Below are 20,776 nucleotides of genomic sequence, written 5' to 3' on the forward strand. Positions count from 1 at the left end.
TTGCCAAGATAAATCCAAGTCATGTTTACAGGAACCGTCCAAAGGCAGCAAGAAACATGTACAATGAAGTGACTACTCATTCAGTTATCCAGCAAACGTTAATTGGATGCACTCTGTGCCAGACATGATCCCAGATGTTAGGAATAAGGCAGAAAATGAGATAAAAATTGTATTTTAGTGTGAAGAGTCACATACTAATAAATAAAAAATACATAATGTGGCATGTAATGACACATATTATGAAGAAAAAAATACAGTTAGGTAGGAAGAGTAGGTAGTGATTGAGGGGGTGGTGGGGGGCATGGGGGACAGAAAAAGCCCATCCAAGGACATTTGGGCAGATACCTGAAGGCAGATGAGGAAGTATGCCACATAGGTATCAAAAAGAACTTTCCATAGAGAGAATCAGCTTTGCCAAGACCCCGGGGCGTGAGTGTAGAAGAAAAAGAGGGCCAGGGTGTGAGAGCATAGGAGAAGGGAGAGTGGTAGGTGATGGAGTCCAGAAGAAGCCTCATGAGCTGATACTGCTTGGCCTCTAGGGTCACTAGGAGGGTGTAGCGATGCCACTGAGTGAGGAGGGAGACAGTGTGTAACTTAGGCTTAAGAGAAACTCTCTGAGAGTAGACAACAGAGGGTCAAGGGAAGAAGCAAGGAGACCCAGTGGGAGGCTTCTGCACCCATCCAGCCACTGTAGAGACTTGGAAGCCTAATAAAGGTGGTCCTGCTGGAGGTGATAATGGTCTGGTTCTGGCTCTATTGCAAAGCAGAGCTCAAAGAGGTGCTATCAGCCAGTTACCCCTCGTTGGTGATGCTTAGATCTGAGTCAGACTCTGCAGAATGAAATCAACAGCTGAGGCATTTTGTTAAATACTTCTATTAATTATTATTTACAAATAATAACTCATTTAAAATCAAACTTGTTCCCCCTAAAAAGGCACAGAACTCCCTCTTGTTTTAGGCAACACATAAACATCATCTTTATTTCCACCTTCCTGGTATTACTTATCTTTTATGAGAGTTCCTAAATTTACATTTGAAAAAAAATCCACTCAACAAATCTTTCTGAGGGCTGGATATATACCAGGCACTTTCTTGGGCACCAGGATGACAGCAGTGCCTCAAATAGACAATATTTCTGTCTATGTCCCATCCCATGCTCCTGGATTATTTTACATCAGCAGTAATGAAGTGCTGACAGTGCAAAAGCCCTACTACATTATCTTTCTGAATCCTTACACAACTCAATTATCATCTATAACACAGAGGTTGGATATGCTGCCCAAGGTCACACAGCTAGGAAATGATGAGGCCAGAATTCAAAACACCAGAACCAGAACTCCACTTCTGCATGCTCCTGGATTTAAGGTACAATCCCGAATATGAGTCCCAAGAGACTTATACTCATTCTTCCTCGTCATTTTGGGCAGGGCACTTGACTTGTCTCAACTTCAATTTTCATATCTACAAAATGAAATGTATTCAACTAAATAATCTCTAAGGTCACTGCCAGGTCTAAACTTCTAGAGATCTTGCTCCGACACCCAAGGCTCCCAGAGCCAAATACACCAACAGTGAGGACACAAAGCAAAGCCCACCCACCACACAGTATAATTTCTCAAGGTCAGCTTTTGCATAAAATAAAGTGAAGCACTTCCCCAGGTGAACCTTTGCATAGACCAGCTAAAAGAAAGTAAATCAATTTCAAGGATACTCTAAGGGGGGAAAATGTTAGTAGCAGTGGAATTCACAGCAAAATTCCTTTCTTTCAGGGGCGCCTGGGTGGCTCAGTCAGTTAAGTGTGTGACTTTGGCTCAGGTCATGATCTCGTGGTTTGTGGGTTCAAGCCCCGCATCGGGCTCTGTGCTGACAGCTCAGAGCCTGAAGCCTGCTTCTAATTCTGTGTCTCCCTCTCTCTCTGCCACTCCCCTGCCTGCACTCAGTCTCTCTCTCTCAAAAATAAACAAACAGTAAACAATTAAAAAATTTTTTTCTTTCAAAACCAACAGTCTGGAATTAGTCCCTTAAAAGAAGGAGAAAAGTAATAGGTGTAGCTAAAATGTGTCTCCCCTGTGCTTGGTTAACTTGTAACAAAATCTAGAGCAACCCCACTTGTCTCTTGACAAAAAGTCTTAATAAGTCTTACTTCCTGCAGTGCCCTTGTGCCTGACACAGGGTAAAGTTCAATAACTACCAGTTGATTGAATTAGTGCATGAATAACTCAATGAATGCACTAAAGAATGAACAAGTGAACTCATTAATTCCACAGTAATAAATATTTCCTTGATAGAATTTATATAGATCTGGCCAGCAAATGCTTCATTTTCCTTTGCCAAATAAAGACAAAGAAAATAGTTTAGATGTATTGATTTTAGGGTTGAGTAGAAGATTCCAATTTTGTAAATTGGTATTTTGAGGTGTATGGGGAGTAAAAGAAATCTCATTTATAGAACTATAAGAGGAAAAAGTCAGTCTGTTCAGTTAAGAACCACAAGAAAACCCTTCAGTTCCCCACAGGATTCCTAAGAAGTTAACCCCAAGCTGCACTGATGACTGAAGATAAGCCCATGGTTCAGTTTCAAATGCTTTATCATCACTACAAGCCATGAATGTTGTTTGCAGAGAAAGAACCTACTCATCTGGGGTCAACTCTCTCCAAAAAATGATCAACACATAGCAGTGCTGAGTTAGACAGTAGGGTGGAGGAAGACACACAAACCACGAGGTTTCTTCTGGCCACTTCATTCTTTTGGCATTTTTCAGAAGTTACACAAGAATGTAAGTATCAATCAGGTGATGTAAAAATTTCATGCACAGTAAATGTCAAGGGAAAAAGTCAATATATCACCTTTTCTTCACAGAGAAGGAGCATCAGAAACAACTGAGAAAATAAGAAGAAAGAAAAACAGCTTCTGCTATTAAAACTGGAATATATAACCAGACCAAAGAGGAAACTTGATGCAATTATGTAAGTCATTTGGGGAAAAACTCAATTAGCTGGGAACGGAAGCCTGGATGGAACTTCCTAACCAAGATTATTTACATAATTTTTAGGCGGACAGACCTCAGCTACATTTTAGGGAAAAAATCATACACAAAAGTGTTTATGAACAATTATTTTCTAGTGACTTCTTACCACAAATAATCTCAGTTAAAATAGAGTTACTGATAAATTGCGTAATTTTAAAGGCAGTTGAGATGTAAACTTTGCCAATGTATCAAATTTACTCTTTGAATTCACAACTCTTCTTCCTTCCTTCCTTCCTTCCTTCCTTCCTTCCTTCCTTCCTTCCTTCCTTCCTTCCTTCCTTCCTTCCTTCCTTTTAACCATGCATGATGCAGAAGGAATGTTTCTGTGTATGTAAGTTTAAAAGGTGGGGTGCCTGTGTGGCTCAGTCAGTTAAGCATCCGACTTTGGCTCAGGTCATGATCTCACGGTTTGTGAGTTTGAGCCCCGCATGGGGTTCTGTGCTGACAGCTCAGAGCCTGGAGCCTGCTTCAGATTCTGTGTCTCCCTCTCTCTCTGCCCCTCCCCCGCTCATGCTCTATCACTCTCTCTCTTTCAAAAATAAATAAACATTAAAAAAATTTTTTTAAGTTGCATATAGTTTTGCTTAAATGACACACACGATGGAGACAAAACAACTTTCCTCCACCATTTCTCATAGCCTATTCAAATCTGCATTTGGTGACAGTGTGGTTTTTATTTGTTTGCTTTTCTTTGGTGTCCATGAGTGGAAGCAGCACAAAATAGCACAAGAATCCAAACCACAAAAGTAGTAATTTAATATTATTCATACTACCATTAAAATAGCAAGGATCCACAGGAACTTTTTTGCATTTACCTTACTGCTTGATCTGGAGTATGACATGGTCTTTGTAACTGGAAAATATTGGACATCAAAAGTGCCCCTTAATGGAGAATCATTAAACTATGACCTATTTGTTTTATGCAATAATAAGCAGAAGTTAAAATAATAAGACATATCCTTCACTTGCTTAATGAATAAATAAACTGTGGTACATCCATACAATGAGATATAATTCCAGTGATAAAAAAGAAGTGAGTTCTCAAGCCACAAAAAAGACATGGAGGAAGCTTAAATTCATATTACTAAGTGAAAGAAGCCAGTCTGAAAAGGCTACATACTGTATGACATTCTGGAAAAGGCAAAACTGTGGAGACAGCAAAAAAGACCAGTGGTTGCTAGGGGTTGGGGGAGAGAGGGATGAATAGGCTGAGCACAGAGGATTTTCAGGGCAATGAAACTATTTTTTTAATTTTAATTTTAATTTTTAAGTTTATCTGTTCTCAAGAAAGAGAGAGAGTGAGCGTGATCAGGAAGGGACAGAGAGAGGGGGAGACACAGAATCCGAAGCAGGCTCCAGCTCTGAGCTGTCAGCACAGAGCCCAATGCGGGGCTTAAACTGATGAATGGTGAGATTATGACCTGAGTCGAAGTCGGATGCTCAACTGATGAGCCACCCAGGTGCCCCAGTGAAACTATTTTGTAAGGTACCAAAACGGTGGATATTTGTCATTATACATTTGTCAAAAGCTACAGAATGTACAACATTGAGAGAAGTCTAATGTAAACTACGGACTTCAGGTAATAATTGTGTGTCAATGTAGGTTCATTGATTACAACAAAGGTACCACTCTGGTGGAAGATGTTGATGATAATGGAGGAGGGGGCTCTGCATGTGTAGGGTCACCGGGTATAGAGAAGCTCTCTGTACCCTCTCCTCAATTTTGCTGTGAATCTAAAACTGTTATAAATAATAAAGACTATTTTTTTAAATATTTTATTTTTGACAGAGAGAGACAGAGCATGAGCAGGGGAGGGGCAGAGGGAGAGGGGGACACAGAATCTGAAGCAGGCTCCAGGCTCTGAGCTGTCAGCACGGAGCCTGACGCAGGGCTCGAACTCATGGACCACAAGATCATGACCTAAAAAGATCATGACAAAAGTCGGACACTTAACCAACTGAGCCACCCAGGTGCCCCAATAAAGACTATTTAAAAGGGAAAAAAAAAGCAAGTTGCAAAGTAAAATAAAAAATGACAACACTTATATCTGCAAAAATCCACCACAAGCTAATTTTTATACCTATATGTCTAACTAGGTCTAAATACCTGGAAGGAGACTAAACTGATAGCCAGGATTATACCTGGGGAGATACGTGGACTCAGTGCATGGCCAAGGGGCTGTTAGCTCTATTGCTGTTGTTTGTGGGTTTTTTTTTTTTTTGAGTTTATTTATGTATTTTGAGAAAGACAGCATGTACATGTGTGAGCGGGGGAGGGGCAGAGAGAGAGGGAGAAAGAGAATCCCAAGCAGGCTCTGTGCTGTCAATGCAGAGCCTGACATGGAGCTTGATCTCACGAACCACGTGATCATGACCTGAGCCGAAACCAAGAGCCAGACGCTTAACCGACTGAGCCACCCAGGTGCCCCTGATTTTTTTTTTTTTTAATGATGAAAATGTGTGCAGTGTTACTTGCGTAATAAAAACAAAATTGTTTTTTTTTTCTTTAAAATATTCACTTTATAGGGGTGCCTGGGTGGCTCAGTCGGTTAAGCGTCCAACTTTGGCTCAGGTCATGATCTCGTGGTTCATGGGTTCATGACCCACATCAGGCTTGGAGCCTGGAGCCAGCTTCTGATCCTATGACTCCCTCTCTCTCTGCCCCTCCCCTGCTCATGCTCTGTCTCTCTCTGTATCTCAAAAATAAATAAATGTGAAAAAAATTTAAATATTCACTTTATATTTTATGCCAAAGAGGTCCAAAGTAAATTAGAGATATCATGATGTTCTATCCCTAAATACTTCAGAATTCATTTCTAACAAATAAAAACATTTTTATACCCTAAAATTATTTTTTTCTAATAAAAGAAACAGCAAAGATGTACTAAAATATTAGGGTGACTCAATTAACCTATTTCAAAAAGCTAAGGTGATATCAGAGAAAAATCTAAATCCAAGTGTTGAAAATTGATTTAATGGTTATTGAAAGGTTTTCCTAAAAACATTATCATCATTATCCCAGCCCCTTATTTTTTTTTTAATTATTTTTTAAAAGTAGGCTCCATGCCCAGCACGGAGCCCAATATGGGGCTCAAACCTATGACCCTGAGATCAAGACCTGAGCTGAGATTGAGATGGATACCTAACTGACTGAGCCATCCAGGCAACCCCCCAGCCCCTTACTTTTATACAACATTTTACATTCTCTTCTGTAAAACACTAATGATTTCACATACCGACATGTCAAAATTAGTTATATTTTTTTATTTCAGTCATTTGAATTACAAAGGTAATAAAATGTAAAAGGCTATCATAACCGATGGAGCATCTTAACCAAGGACTCCTAATTTAGAATCCTCAGACCCCCAGGGAGTGCATGGATAAAATTTAGGACATCTGTGAACTTGGATGGAAAAAAATACATCGTTAGTCTCATTAACAACTGAAATTTAACATTTTCTTCCAGTTTGAATGAAGACCGCAGATCACAGAAGCATTAGCAGACCTGTGACACTGTCATCATAGAAATCACTGTATTTTCAAACTACAAAGTGGTTGGTGTAGGTATTTCAAAATACCACTTACTCTTATCATCTCATAGAAGGTGTATTAGTTATTAGACTTGTCTGCCAGATCTTGTTCCTTAAAGCTTTAAGAAGCTTATGTGTAATTCTTACCACCAATTTATAATTTAAATATTTTCCTAACTGTATTTCAATATAACTGGATTTTGTTGTAATCTTACATATTTGATTTTAGGCCCACATTGATGGTCTTCTGTGGGGAAGGGGTATTCACAGGTTTCACAAGATGTCAAAGGTTAAGAACCCTAGAATTCAATCTCTTCTTCACATAATTCCAATCTCCCAAATAACCACTACCCACAATGCAGTGCATATTCTTCGATGTTTATTCCTCTACAGAGACAAATATACAAATTTATATTTTGTGTGCTCTGTCATTGTGTTTTACATTTATATTTTATAATATATGTACAAGTCTCTATAGGATTTGGGTATTCATGCTGTTTCCAGCTTTGGGCTATTATTTTTAAAATGCTGAAATAAAACTCCTTGTATATGACTCTTCATATACTGGTATTTAAAAAAAAAAATCATGATCAGTTTGGTTTATGGGATGTTTGTCCCAACAAAAAAATATAACCATAATTTAACCTTAAATTTAACCATAAAGTCAGTTTTATATTATGAAATCAACAGAATAATAGCTAGTATTTTTGTACTTACTACGGACTAAGTCATAAGTGCTTTACATGAACTAACTCCTTTCAATCCTTACTACCCTAAGGGCACTGTTTTGATTTCAGTTTCCATGTGAGGAAAGTGAAGTATAGAGCAGTGTTCATTCTCTAAGCTCCCAAAGTGTGTGATTCTGATGACAAATTCAAACAAATAGGTATTCTCAGAGCATGAGAAGTCTCATCTAACACGGGCCCCATCAGTGTCACTTTGAAGGCAGTGGTAAATGATGATTGACACTTGGTTACATCATTACCTTCTGAAGGTGTCTCCTGAAGCTCCTTAGAATTTCATCGTCACGGTGCGTTTCAAGAGGGAGGTCAAAGAGTAAAGATCACACTGATGATTACAACCCACCACCTAGTCAATTCAGCCAAAGGCTAGATGGAATGTGTCCAGTGTCAATAATGAGCAAATTTGCTATTAGACATGGCAGCATCAGAACCACCTCGAACACAACATAGGGTCTCCATTATGTTAGGCCCAAGAAATTTCACAGGCAGCAACAGTAGATCATAAATCCAAAACAGAAAAAATGCCAACAGGTTAAATATAAGCACGTGCCAGTGAAGACCAGGCTTGGTCTCCTGGGTGGTCAAAGCCTTATTACACGCTCCCATTATTCATCAAGGCCCCATGCTGGCCAGGGCAAGGCTAATCACTCTCCCCAGTTAGCAAGTTCCAGAACAGATCAAGAGAAACAAAACCACAGAAATGGTATCTTTTTAAATTATCTGGACTATGCTGAGCAGAGATAAAGTAATCCCTGCTGCTATTCAACATTTGCTTTAACATATCCTAGCAATGAAACATCATTTAGGTTCATCGAGGCAGGAAAGTTCTTTCCCCCTTCTATATCCATATAACAGGGTAAATAATCAGAAAGCACAGGTAACAAAAATGTCATAAACCTCCAAGGTTTGCCAATAAGAGGAGCTGAATGTCCTGTACATCATCTACTACCAGAAGCCATGGAGCCTAATGATTTCACTTTCTTCCTGGCCTGGGGGCCTTGTGGGGAAGCTGTGGAATCCGACCATCCTGGGCTTGAATCTACAATAAGCTAGGACTTTGAGCAAATTGTTTATCTCTCTGAGACTCAGTTTCCTCATCTTCAAAAGGGTATGATAACACCTATGGTGACAGGGTGGTTGTGTGGATTCAGTGGATCTTATCCCATCCCCACTCATGGTTCAGCCACCTGCTCCCATGGGGAAGCCCCTTCAGAAGGGAAAGGATGCCCCCCAATACTAGCTCTACCTGTACTGGTCCCATCCCCGCCAGTCACAAGAGGGGCCTGGGCCCTGCCAGGGGCAGCAGGAGGGACTCTTCCCAAAGACGAGGTATAAGCAAACGCCCCATATAAAGTCACATACTTAGCAAGAGACCAGCAATACAGTTGAAAGAAATGGGCCAGAGAAACATGAGAACAATCCCTGTTCTGAGTTTCTGAATGAGAGTCAACTGCCCTGAACTGCATTTCTACCTCTCACTGCTAGAAGGGGTACAAACCTGCTCATGGGTTTAAAAATATTTATACTCTTTTAGCTAGGAATTTCGTATTTTATCCATTTTATCCTACTGATAAAAGATTACACAGATACTCTTAAATGCCTGTCAATGTTATTTATAATAGTAAAAAATTATAATTTACCTAAATATCCAATAAAGGATTGGCTAAAAACAACTGGTGCATTCATCTAACAAAGTACTATATAGTTATTAAAAATAATGTTCTTGGGGTGCCTGGGTGGCTTGGTCAGTTAAGCGTCCGACTTCGGCTCAGGTCATGATCTCACGGTCTGTGGGTTTGAGCCCTGCGTTGGGCTCTGTGCTGACAGCTCAGAGCCTGGAGCCTGTTTCAGATTCTGTGTCTCCCTCTCTCTCTGCCCCTCCCCTGTTCATGCTCTGTTTCTCTCTGTCTCAAAAGTAAATAAACGTTAAAAAAAATTTTTTTTAAATAATGTTCTTAAGGAACATTTTAGGATGTGGTGACATGATCTCAATGTAGTAAATGAAAACTTCAGGAATAAATTAATATGTGTTATGATCCCAATTTTTAAAATTTGTGCTTATACAAACTTAAATATATATGCTACTTAGGGATACACATATTGTAGCAAGTTTATAGACAGGCAAGGCAACAATAAACATTAAACATCAGCAGAGCAAGGGGTTTGCAAGGACCTTCCGCTTTTTTGTTAAGGGCATATTTCCTCAGTTGCATTGGTGGTTACATTTTATATTATCTTTGATGCCATTTTGTATGTCTGCACTATTCATAATGAAACGTTTTAAAGTGTGTGCATAAAATGCCAAGAAGATAATGCACCAAAATGTAGCTACTGCCTTGAGGTGGGATTATTAATGACTTGTCTTATTCACATTGTCCAAATTTTCTACAAAGAACATGTATTCATTCCTTTTCATCTTTTACATTGTTTTTATCACTGGAAACTATTTCATGCCTGCCCCAGAACTCATTTATTTTTTGAGAAAGGATGCTTGGTGCTAGGCGGTGCCCTCCATCAGGGGCTCACCTGGTTCTTCCACCAAGGGCCTCTCCTAGGGCATCATGAACACTGGCTCTTCACTCAGGCATCTCTCTCCCGTTAGAAGTTAAACCAGAAAAGTGCTGTGGGGGAAGCAATGTCCCTGAAACCATCCCACTCGTATCCTCTGACGTGAGAGGAGATTTGTAGGCGGCTGCTAGGAGCACTCTCCACTCTGCAGTTTGTTCTCAAAAGCATAGGTTGCCTTTTTTTTTTTTTTCCTTTTTTTTCTGGAATAGTTTGTGTTCCATCCTGCCAGGAAGCTGGGGGCTCAGCCACTGGCTCGGATAAAGCGGTGGGAAAAATTAGAGAACAATTATAGCGTCAACTAGCATAGGCATTCCATCACAATTCATTTTCCACCAAGTGCTGGGGGTGGAGGGTGGGAGAATAATTCTTTGGAGATACATCACCATACCTTAAGACCCTTCCAATTCCCTTTTTAAGAGGAACTCTTAAATGGGGTCTTGGCTGAGCTCCACTGGGCCCATGAAATCACACGTCAATCTTGTAAAATTTTCTTGAGTCCAGATTCCCAAAAGAGTCCATGATCCCCCAAATAATGGAAGATTCTTGTCTGAAAAAATAAGCTTTTTTCTTAGCTTATACACTCCTATTTAGTCTGTAAGCCCAAGTTCAATAGGAGGTTAGGAGGAAAAACTCCTTTCCAGTCACCTATCAGAATTGCCATCTGAGGCTTTAAACTAAAGCAAGATGTCAGCGGGAATGTTTGGGGTTATCATCACTCAGACACCCTGAGGGGCCCTATACATACTTTTTAATCAAAGGGGGAAGATTTCCTCTGTGTTAATATCTGCCTACTCTATGCCACAGATATAGTTCTTTAAAAGAACTATAGGGTATGTAGGGGCTCCTGGGTGGCTTGGTCGGTTGGGCATCCGACTTCGGCTCAGGTCATGATCTCACGGTCCGTGAGTTCGAGCCCCGTGTCAGGCTCTGTGCTGACAGCTCAGAGCCTGGAGCCTGTTTCAGATTCTGTGTCTCCCTCTCTCTCTGCTACTCCCCTGTTCATGCTCTGTCTCTCTCTGTCTCAAAAATAAATAAACGTTTAAAAAAATTAAAATAAAATAAAAGGGGTATGTATGTTAAATTCTACACACACATTAGGGTTCACTGTTTTTTTTTTTTTTTTTTTTGCTTTTAAAAACCAATCAAACAATAAGTAAAAACCAAGAGCTCAATGTATATGCAGCATTGAGCTGCAACGCAATGGAAATTTGACCATGATCCCCAAAGGACCCCATCCCCTCATCTAGTAACTTCTTATTGAAACTACACATCTGATGACTATCTTTCCACTTATTAAATGGAATCAAAATTGAGAGTTACTAGTATTATTTTCCCAAACCCTCACATCCTCTCATATGAGTCATCCATCAGAACCCACCTTCTTCTTAGATACTTTCCACTACACATAGAAACAGTTTCAAGCAACTCTTCAGTAATGCTGCTGTTAGTTAAGGGACTGTAATTACTGAGCTATTGCCATTTAAAAATTTTTTTTTCAACGTTTTTATTTATTTTTGGGACAGAGAGAGACAGAGCATGAACGGGGGAGGGGCAGAGAGAGAGGGAGACACAGAATTGGAAACAGGCTCCAGGCTCTGAGCCATCAGCCCAGAGCCGGACGCGGGGCTCGAACTCACGGACCGCGAGATCGTGACCTGGTTGAAGTCGGACGCTTAACCGACTGCGCCACCCAGGCGCCCCAACTATTGCCATTTTAAAGCATCTTCGAGTGACCTGCAAAGGCCATTTATTTATTAGAACACTTAATTTATTGGACTCATCTATTTATTTAGACATTATTGCCTTTTATGGAAAATAATGTGAGTGACTGCACCTCCTACTTATTCAGTTCAAAATATGTCTGCTGAATGGCTATTAGGTAGAAGGCATGGAAAATCAGTACCACTTCTCCCAAGGCCTCATCTTGATCTGTCACACATCTTATCATTTCCATATGACTGGGATTGTCAGTAAACCTAGAACACACCAGTTTTCATGTCTTCTAACAGCTTCTAAGAGTCTAGGAGATTTGTAGGGTCTTTCTAACTTTTACATTTATTATAATACTATGTGATAATATCTGTAGGAAACTTGTCCCAGGTTCTAGAATCTGTCTGCCAAGATTCAGGAAAAAATGACAGGCAAATTAGAAAGGAATTTGGCCATAGCATAACCCTAAGCATAAAGCTAGATTTCTATAAAAGTCTCTTTATTGTAACAAAACATGTTATGAGATGATTAAAAGAGGGGGGGTGTGGAGAGAAATGTCTTTTGTAGCCGCACCAAGAGAAAAGAGGTTGGATCATTCATTATATGAGACTTAAGTGACCTTCATGAGAAGACAAAGTCATTGATGCCAATCAAGACAAAAACCAAGTCACAACTCATAAATAATCTTTTCATATAAGAGAGTTTAGTGGTTTTTTAATTTAAAAACTTCTAGAGACATGTTTTCCTGAAAAATAAATATAGTATAATGTAGTTGAAGAAATATGTATGATGAGGTATAATTGTAGAAACGACTAAAGTCTTACCTAAATCAGTACATCTCCCTGGGCTTCTGTTCATTTTCAAAGTGAGAGGACAGAAGTAGATGGTGGCTAAGGTTCTTTCAATTCTAAAAGTCAATGATTCTAATAATTCCCACAAAATTAAAAACATTCAAACAACAAAAACCTTACTGCTACTAAGAGTTTCATTGACTTCACCTGTCAATAATAAAACATTCAGTGAGTAAAGTAAAACCCAGAAGAACATCATCTTTTTGTCCTGTTACCATGGTATCCTAGTAAACTGGTCCAACTCCATCAATCTGATGGTCTAAAGACTGGAACAAACACCATATGGTGAAATAAAGATGTCCAAGTACATTAATTAGACACCAGCTCAGGATCATTCCATCATGGCTATTTGCATCACAGAAAACTCTGCAATAATTAGAGGTGACTGGATGGCTCAGTCAGTTAAGCGACAGACTCTGGATTTCGGCTCAGGTCATGATCTCACGGTTCATGAGATCAAGCCCCAAGTCGGGCTCTGTGCTGTCAGTTCAGAGCTTGCTTGGGATTCTCTCTCTGCCCCTCCCCTGCTTGTGCCCTCTCTCTGTCTCTCTGAAAATAAATAAATAAAAACATTTAAAAATAACTGGAAGAGCATTGTTTATACTGGAAGAACATTTAACTAAATGCTGTCATATGAGAACCCAATAATCCATGTTCAACAAAGTTCCAAATGTTCACAATGGTTTCAGAGGACTTGATCTCAAACTTTTTTTTTTTAACAAATGGGGAAACTGAGGCCCAGAGAGGAGATTCAACTTGCCCAAGGTTGCACTGCTAGTTATAGGCAGAGCCAGGATCATGACCCGGTTCTTAATTATTAGCACAGAAGCCTTCTCATCTCATAACAATGGCTTCTGTGGTTTCCACAGAGGAGAAGACCAGGTCCCAAAGCTGGATGGATCCACCATGCACAATGACCAGACTCCAAGGAAGTACAGATGATGGATGGACACAGGGATCCCAGGAGGGCCTGAATATCCACCCCCAGCCCTTTGATAATAAGTGCATTGGAGGCCCATGTTGGCTTCCCAGTTGTGTCACTGGGGAGACAAGCCATACAAAGAAAGCTGCTGAAATTAAGCACCGAGGACACAGCCTGAAAAATTCAAGAAAGTTCTTTGCCTCTCTCATCACCAGCACTCGACTAACATGTCATTAAATATCTTTTGCAAACTTCTGCTTTTAAAGAAAAACAGAAGGCTCACGTTTGGTGGGTGCCTAGTATGTCCCAGGCAGTGTGCTTGGTAGTCTCACTTTTGTCGTTTTATTTGATCCTCACAACAATCCTGTTAGGTGACGTCTTTTCATCCCTATTTTCCAGATGAGAAAACAGAGGCAAGGAAAGGTGTCACATAAATGGTAAGTGTAGAATCTGGAGTCAAACGAAGATCTGTTAAGTCCAAAGTCACTCACTCTGCCAGCTGCTGGAGACTTCTCCCAGCCTTTGGGCACCGGCTGCCTGACCAACTCACTAACTTCCCTGTAAGGGAGACAAACATCTGACCATCTTCTGGAACCAGCCTCTAAAACAGCACAGTGGCATTTATCTAGACTCTACTCAGATGCACTGATTTCATACTTCATTTCATGAGAAACACAAAAACAAAAACAAAACATGAGCAATAAACAGCTTGGCTTGGGAGCTTAAGTCGGCCACGCAGCTTTCTCCAGTCAAGTGAAATGTCAAAAAGAGTTTTCCCCAGGTCACAACTCCCATTGTCGGTTCCTGGAAGCCCACCTATGGCACACAGCATGTTGACAAACAGATTCAGAGCTGAGACGTGTTCTCACGGCAGAGGAAACAGGAAGTGCTGTACTTACGCTTATGTCGAGACTGCAAAGGCTAACGGCATCCTCATCTTGGGTGCTCTGCTTGCGTTTTCGCTGCAAAACAAACGATAGACAAGGTTCAAATGCAAACAGGGATTATGGCTTTGATTAAGGGAAGAAAAAAAGCAATCAGTCGAATGGCACATGCAACCCTTGCCATTTCTACCGTGTTTCCCGAAAACCTTTAACCAACCTATGTAAATGAACAATTCTAAGAAAGCTTAAGAAATCATGGAGAAGCTTCAAACTCTAAGGTAATTGGTTTACATTATTCTGATTCCTGCTGCTACAATTTTTTTTTGTATTTCCTTTTTTCCTAAATGTCTTTATATATATATATTTTTTAATTTTTTTTCAACGTTTATTTATTTTTGGGACAGAGAGAGACAGAGCATGAACGGGGGAGGGGCAGAGAGAGAGGGAGACACAGAATCGGAAACAGGCTCCAGGCTCTGAGCCATCAGCCCAGAGGCCGACTCGGGGCTCGAACTCACAGACCGCGAGATCGTGACCTGGCTGAAGTCGGACGCTTAACCGACTGTGCCACCCAGGCACCCCAATGTCTTTATATATTAAGGCTTAGATATTTAGATGCAAAGTTCAGATTCTGACTAACTTGGAAGAAGATGCTAGACCGGAAAGGAAATCTAATTCACTTGAAGATATTTCATTTCTAGAGGAGCTTTGTACTTGGGTAATTTAAATTTAAAGTTCTAAACTTCATCCAGGATCCTGATATAATCACAGAACCAGAATGCTGGAACAAATCTTAGACATCATCTCCAATCTTCCTGTTTTATAGCCATCAACACCAAGAAAAATCATTACTGGAACTGAAGAAAACTGTATTTGAAATGAACTTATGACCATCTGCCAGGTTAGATGTGGAAAATATATTTTCTTCTTTATAAAAAGAAAAGAAACTCCATCTACAAACCATAATAGAGCTCATCAGGGATACATTCACCTCACTTCTGCATTCCAGCTCAACCAACCAAGCAAGTATCACTTGAGTCACTATGGTGTGACTTTTTAAGTCTCCTGATCATAACTTGGCAGAAACTTACCAAAGGGCCAGAATCACTGGCATGAAGTTCCCATGGAATCCAGAGACATGTTAGTCTTCAATCCCTAAAGAAGCCCACCTCTTCCTCCTCCTCTATCATACCCTGAGCAGGAAAGACAGCAAGTGGAAAGCAACCAGAGCCATCCTTGTCTGTCTTACTACAATTGTCCTAGTATTTCTTCAAATCAATTCAAGGAAGATTTGTTGAACATCTATCATGAGCCTGGCCCTGCTTTTGCTTCTGGGACTGCAAAGACCAGCAGCAGCAGAGAGTGAGTTCCTTAACTCACATTCTTTCAGGAGGGACAGACCCTGAAGGAATTAACTAGAATGTAGAAAAATCCAAACATCCTAGGAAGGTCACTTCACTTTTCTGAGTTACCCCTTCTCAACTCTTAAGGTGGGAGTGATGATATTAGCTTCTACTCTCAAAGGGAGAGGAGTAAATATGGTAATGCATTTTAGAGCTTAGCAGAGTGCCTGGTACACAGTGGGTGCCCAAAACATGGCTTAGAAGACTCTGCAAGCACAGTGAGTAGTTTAGCGTCGGTGAGGGTTGGAGAGGTCTTCTCAGAGAAGAAGGTGTTTGCGTAGGCCAAAGATATTGGGAGGGGACGAGGGCCTCTTGTTCCATAGCCAGCCGCCTAGATCTTTAGAACCCCACAGGTGCACATAGTTCTGTCCAGAGAAATGGAGTTCTAGATCTTATATATTATTCCATTTGAGCAGTGGAATGATTTAGAGATGAAGGCCAGGAACCAGGATACCAAATCAGCCATCTGGGATGGTGCTCAAGAATCTGCATTAACAAACTCACCAGGTGATTTTTAGGGGGTCAGATACTCTATTCAGGGGCTTTGAGGGGAGCCCTGAAAAAATGGGGAGAGCCACGTGCCATTTTGAGAATGCTTCATGTTGGTATAGGGACCTGACCCTTATGATTCATCATCTAGTCACAATTAAAAGCAGCACTGTGGTGTCAGTGAAGCCAATTCACTGCTTAATATTTACAAGGTGACTTTTTGAGGCAAGTACAGCAAAGGATAATTTCCATTCTAGGATAAATAAACTGAAGTCAGGGGAGATAAACAATTTGTTCAAAGTAACATGGCTAGGGTGTAACACTCTGAATCCAGGATTCTAATTTCTGGGGCAAAACCCTTCACACGTATCACTGAAAGCATGCTTGGCAAATAGGTTACAACTCATTTGCTACCCGGAACGTCTGGTAGCCTCTGCCTGGAGCTGTATTGAGAAGCAGTACACAGCACAGCAAAATGGGACAATGCTGCAATCAATCAGTAGCACGTGCTGGGGTGTAAGAGAGGGGACAGCTGCTACCCAGGATAGTCTGTGCCCTTCCTGAGTCTGGCTTCTCTTGTGTTGAGAGGCCACAGTGTTATACCTGGGCGCTTGGGAAATGCCACGAGGGGCAGAGGCTCTGGGATGTTGTCTATGAGGTGAATAATGCCTATCAGGTAGGGTTGTTGCTAGGATCATAGATGATATGCATATGGAGGCAGGAACGAGGCCTGACACACAGTAGGCACACAATAAATAGCAGCTCCTGTCACGTGTTACTCAAACTGCAAGCCACACAGATATATGCTGCTACCCAATATTGTCAAGTTATAGAATTTCATGGTGCTACAATTCCAGTCCTAGAGCTCAACAATTTTGTCAATGCAACATGTTAATGGTAGCCTGTTATCTCAAGAAGCCCATCCTGGTGAAGGAGAGGGGATATAATAAGATGGGGTTTTTTTTAATGTTTATTTTTGAGAGAGAAATAGAGAGAGTGTGCATATGAGCCACGGCTGGGGAGAGAGAGAGAGGGAAAGAGAGAATCCCAAGCAGGCTCTGTGCTATCAGTGCAGAGCCCAACCCAGGGATTGAACCCACAAACCGTGAGATCATGACCTGAGCCAAAATCAAGAGTCAGATGCTCACCCAACTGAGCCACCCAGGCACACCAAGAGTTTTTTCCCTCAGAGGCATATGGCTCTCTCCAGACCAACTCAACAATTACCCAGGGCTGGAACTCAGTCTCCAGAGTACCCCTAACCTCCGACACTTCACGTGCTCCAAGTGTCAAATCCAGAAGATAAACGTCCTCTAGTAGCCTTTTTAATTAAGCCATGGCCACTTAATCGGGGATAGAGTGATCTCCTTGAGAAACCCACACATTTATAAAATGAAAGCTGAAGGATTATCAAAATGGATTTTCTTTTCAATTTCTATTACAGGGGGTGGTGACTGACCACTGCCAGCAACCAAGAAGGAGCCTGATGGTTAAGTTCTGGGCCTGAAGCAAAAACTTCACAAGTGTCGTTTAGCCATCTGTTCACTTGTTTTGTGTTTACTGAGCACTTCTGATGTGCAAAGCCCTGTGGCGGATCTGGGGATACAGCAGTGAATGAGTTAGGCAAGCTCCATGCTCACTAACTGGGAGTAAAAAGAAAACAAAATAATTACAGATTGTGATCTCCGTTGTGAATGAGTCAGATGAAGTGCTGAGACAGACTAGAAAGGGAGACACAGTTTAGAACGATAATTTACTTTTTTAATTTTTTTATGAATATAATTTATTATCAAATTGGCTTCCATACAACACCCACTGCTCATTCCAACAAGTGCCCTCCTCATTGCCCATCACCCATTTTCCCTCTCCCCCACCTCCCCATCCACCGTTAGTTTTCTGTATTTAATAGTCTCTTGTGGTTTGCCTCCCTCCCTCCCTATTTGTGTCTTTTTTTTTTCCTCCTTCCCTTCCCCCATTTAATTTAATCTTTTGTTTTCTGGTTTTTGGCTGACCTTCTCATGAGCCATAAGCCCAAGAAGGCAGGACTTGGTCTGTCAAGGTCACGTTCTAGAACCTGCTGCAGTACCTGATGCATGGCCCCCACACCCTACGATAGCACTTGATTGTTTTGCGGATGCCCTCAGTCCCGCACCCTTTGAGAAGCTTGTTATCTTCACCAATTACCCAACTCCAATGGTTGGAGAGGGTAACCAAATGGGCACCCATTCCACCAGACCAGCCAGCCTGATTGGCCCATGCGACGAAAGGTGTGCAGGTGACACAGCCCCATGCATGGGTTGCATACCACAACCTAGGAGCTTCTAAATTCCACCCAGGAATTTCTAAACTATTGGAGAGCTGAGCTCATGTCAACGATCTGAAGAACAGTTCATGGGAAATTTAAATCCTGGAGACACAGACAAATGTGTATCTCAGAAAGCAGAGGGTGTGGCAGGACACTACACTCATTTTGAACTTCACCAGAATGATTGATAATGACAATAACTAGCTTTGGCCAATTTAATACTCACCACCTTCCCATCACAGAGCTAAATCTTCATATGCATGATCTGATTTGATTCTCACGACCATCCCAGGAGGTGGGCAGGAACAAGTGTTCTCTCCATTTTACAGAGGAGGAGATGGAGGTTCAGAGAGGGGCAGGGATTTGCCCAAAGTTCTATAATTAGCAAGAGGCAGAGCCTGGATTCATCAGGCTCCAGGCTATGTGTTTCCCCACTACACTGTCCTGTCCCAGAGTCTGGAAGGGCACATCGTACAGAGATGGAGTAAGGAAGTGTTGCACATGAGGAGTTGGGGAGGAGACACCTTTATAACTTATTCTATTAAAGAACTGGCCTTGAAGACAGTACACCTAGATAACATTTTGTGGTCCTTTATAGCTTTAGAAGCTATCACTGTCTGCCACCAGGTAGGCTAGGGCTGAGTCAAGCCACCATTCTGTGCATCAGAAACAAAAAAGCCTGCCACCAGGTAGGCTAGGGCTGAGTCAAGCCACCATTCTGTGCATCAGAAACAAAGGGCAGCTTACCTGTGGGGGAGGGGAGGTTCCTAGGCTGGAAGGACACTGAGCAAACTGTCTGCATTTACACACTTGGCCCTGCATGTTCTCATCAGCCAATTGGAGGAGCCATGGACGCACCCTGTTATTCTTGTTCAATTTACTGAAGCGAATGCAGAGTCTGCTTCCCTTTCAACCATGAAAACAGAGCGCCTTGGGTGCTATAGTTTGTGCTGATTTGCGTACATAACTTTAAACCCCAGTGCCCTGTGCAGTAGGTCAATGAATAATTTCTGAATGAGTGACTAAACGAAAGAATGAATAAAGGAGGCCAGTGTTTTTGAGGTGACGCCCTTCCCTTCCGCTAACCACCTGGCTGCCAAAATTAAATCAAAACCTCAAAAGCAAAGATCACTGAAAGCTGACATTCTTCAACCTCAGATTTCCTTGGAGACACAAAACCTGCAAGTTTAAGCTACAACTCTTGCTTTCCAAATAAGAAAGGTTTTTTTTCCCTTACCAATGGAGGCATTTATTTTTCTTAAAATACATAGAGATGTTAAATCATGGCTGTTCAAACATTGGTCTAAGCAGGATATGGGTGACTTCCACTCCCCCTATGAGAAGGAATGTCAGATCTGTTCAAGGGTGAGGGACTCCCATGACCAGGGCATCTATCCAGGCACTGCCCTCAGCAATGGCACAGGGATTCATTCTTTAGGAGCAAGGAATCAAAGTATAAGAATACTTCAACTGAAGGGGAACAGCCAGCTTGAACCAAATCATAAGTGAACTTAATGGGCACTTGAACCCTTTGAACACCTAGGCACCTATCTAGGGCAGGCAGGAAAGGCAATTACAGAGGGGAATTTATGAGAACAAAGGGGCTGAATACACTATCTGGTTCCTTAGACCTGCAGGTTACATATTTGATGAGATACTTTCTAGAGGTGCTTGGGTGCTAGAAAAACTCATGTTTCTCGAATCAAAAGAAACAAACAAACACAAAGCCCCTTTGTTAATTTGCAACAGAGCAAAGCCCTTATATGTTCAGATATAAGGTCTGATGGAGATAGGGGTATGTTTGGATGGATCTGAGTGGACTCTGTTTGAGACTCACTACTGGTAACACCATCCTGCTATCTCAACCATAAGTGTTCACCTGTGCTCCTTCCAACCCACTTTCACGAAGCATCTTTGTTCTCCAGGCCACTCAATGGCTCTCTCCTTTAGGCGTGGCTACCTTCTTCTTCTTTTTTTTTTTTTTTTAATTTTTTTTTTCAACGTGTATTTATTTTTGGGACAGAGAGAGACAGAGCATGAACGGGGAAGGGGCAGAGAGAAAGGGAGACACAGAATCGGAAACAGGCTCCAGGCTCCGAGCCATCAGCCCAGAGCCCGACGCGGGGCTCGAACTCAGGGACCGCAAGATCGTGACCGGGCTGAAGTCGGACGCTTAACCGACTGCGCCACCCAGGCGCCCCAGGCGTGGCTACCTTCTAATAGAACAAGGTAGACCACTAAATCTCATGAGTAAATGGTCCATAAACAACTAGTTTTTCTCTGGTGTCTTGGGTAAGGCTCTCTATGGAGAGCACTGACCCTATCCCTGACTGATCAATGTTC

General features: G+C 41.5%; 1 protein-coding gene and 1 long non-coding RNA gene across 11 annotated transcripts in view; one reads left to right on the forward strand and one right to left on the reverse strand.

Moving 5' to 3' along the window:
* Positions 1-20,776, reverse strand: part of ARHGEF3 (Rho guanine nucleotide exchange factor 3) — a 310,006-nt gene that overhangs the window by 131,563 nt on the left and 157,667 nt on the right. For all 10 annotated transcript variants that reach the window (XM_023249854.2, XM_045051706.1, XM_023249855.2 and 7 more), the window contains one exon: positions 14,252-14,314. In XM_023249854.2, the coding sequence (XP_023105622.2) occupies positions 14,252-14,314 (63 nt within the window). The remainder of the gene's footprint in view (positions 1-14,251; positions 14,315-20,776) is intronic.
* LOC111559425 lies at positions 16,018-17,802 on the forward strand. The gene is made up of 2 exons (XR_002740281.2): positions 16,018-16,146; positions 17,573-17,802. It is a non-coding gene; the product is annotated as an uncharacterized LOC111559425 (long non-coding RNA).

Source organism: Felis catus, chromosome A2, assembly GCF_018350175.1.
Source record: "Felis catus isolate Fca126 chromosome A2, F.catus_Fca126_mat1.0, whole genome shotgun sequence".
NCBI lineage: Eukaryota > Metazoa > Chordata > Mammalia > Carnivora > Felidae > Felis > Felis catus.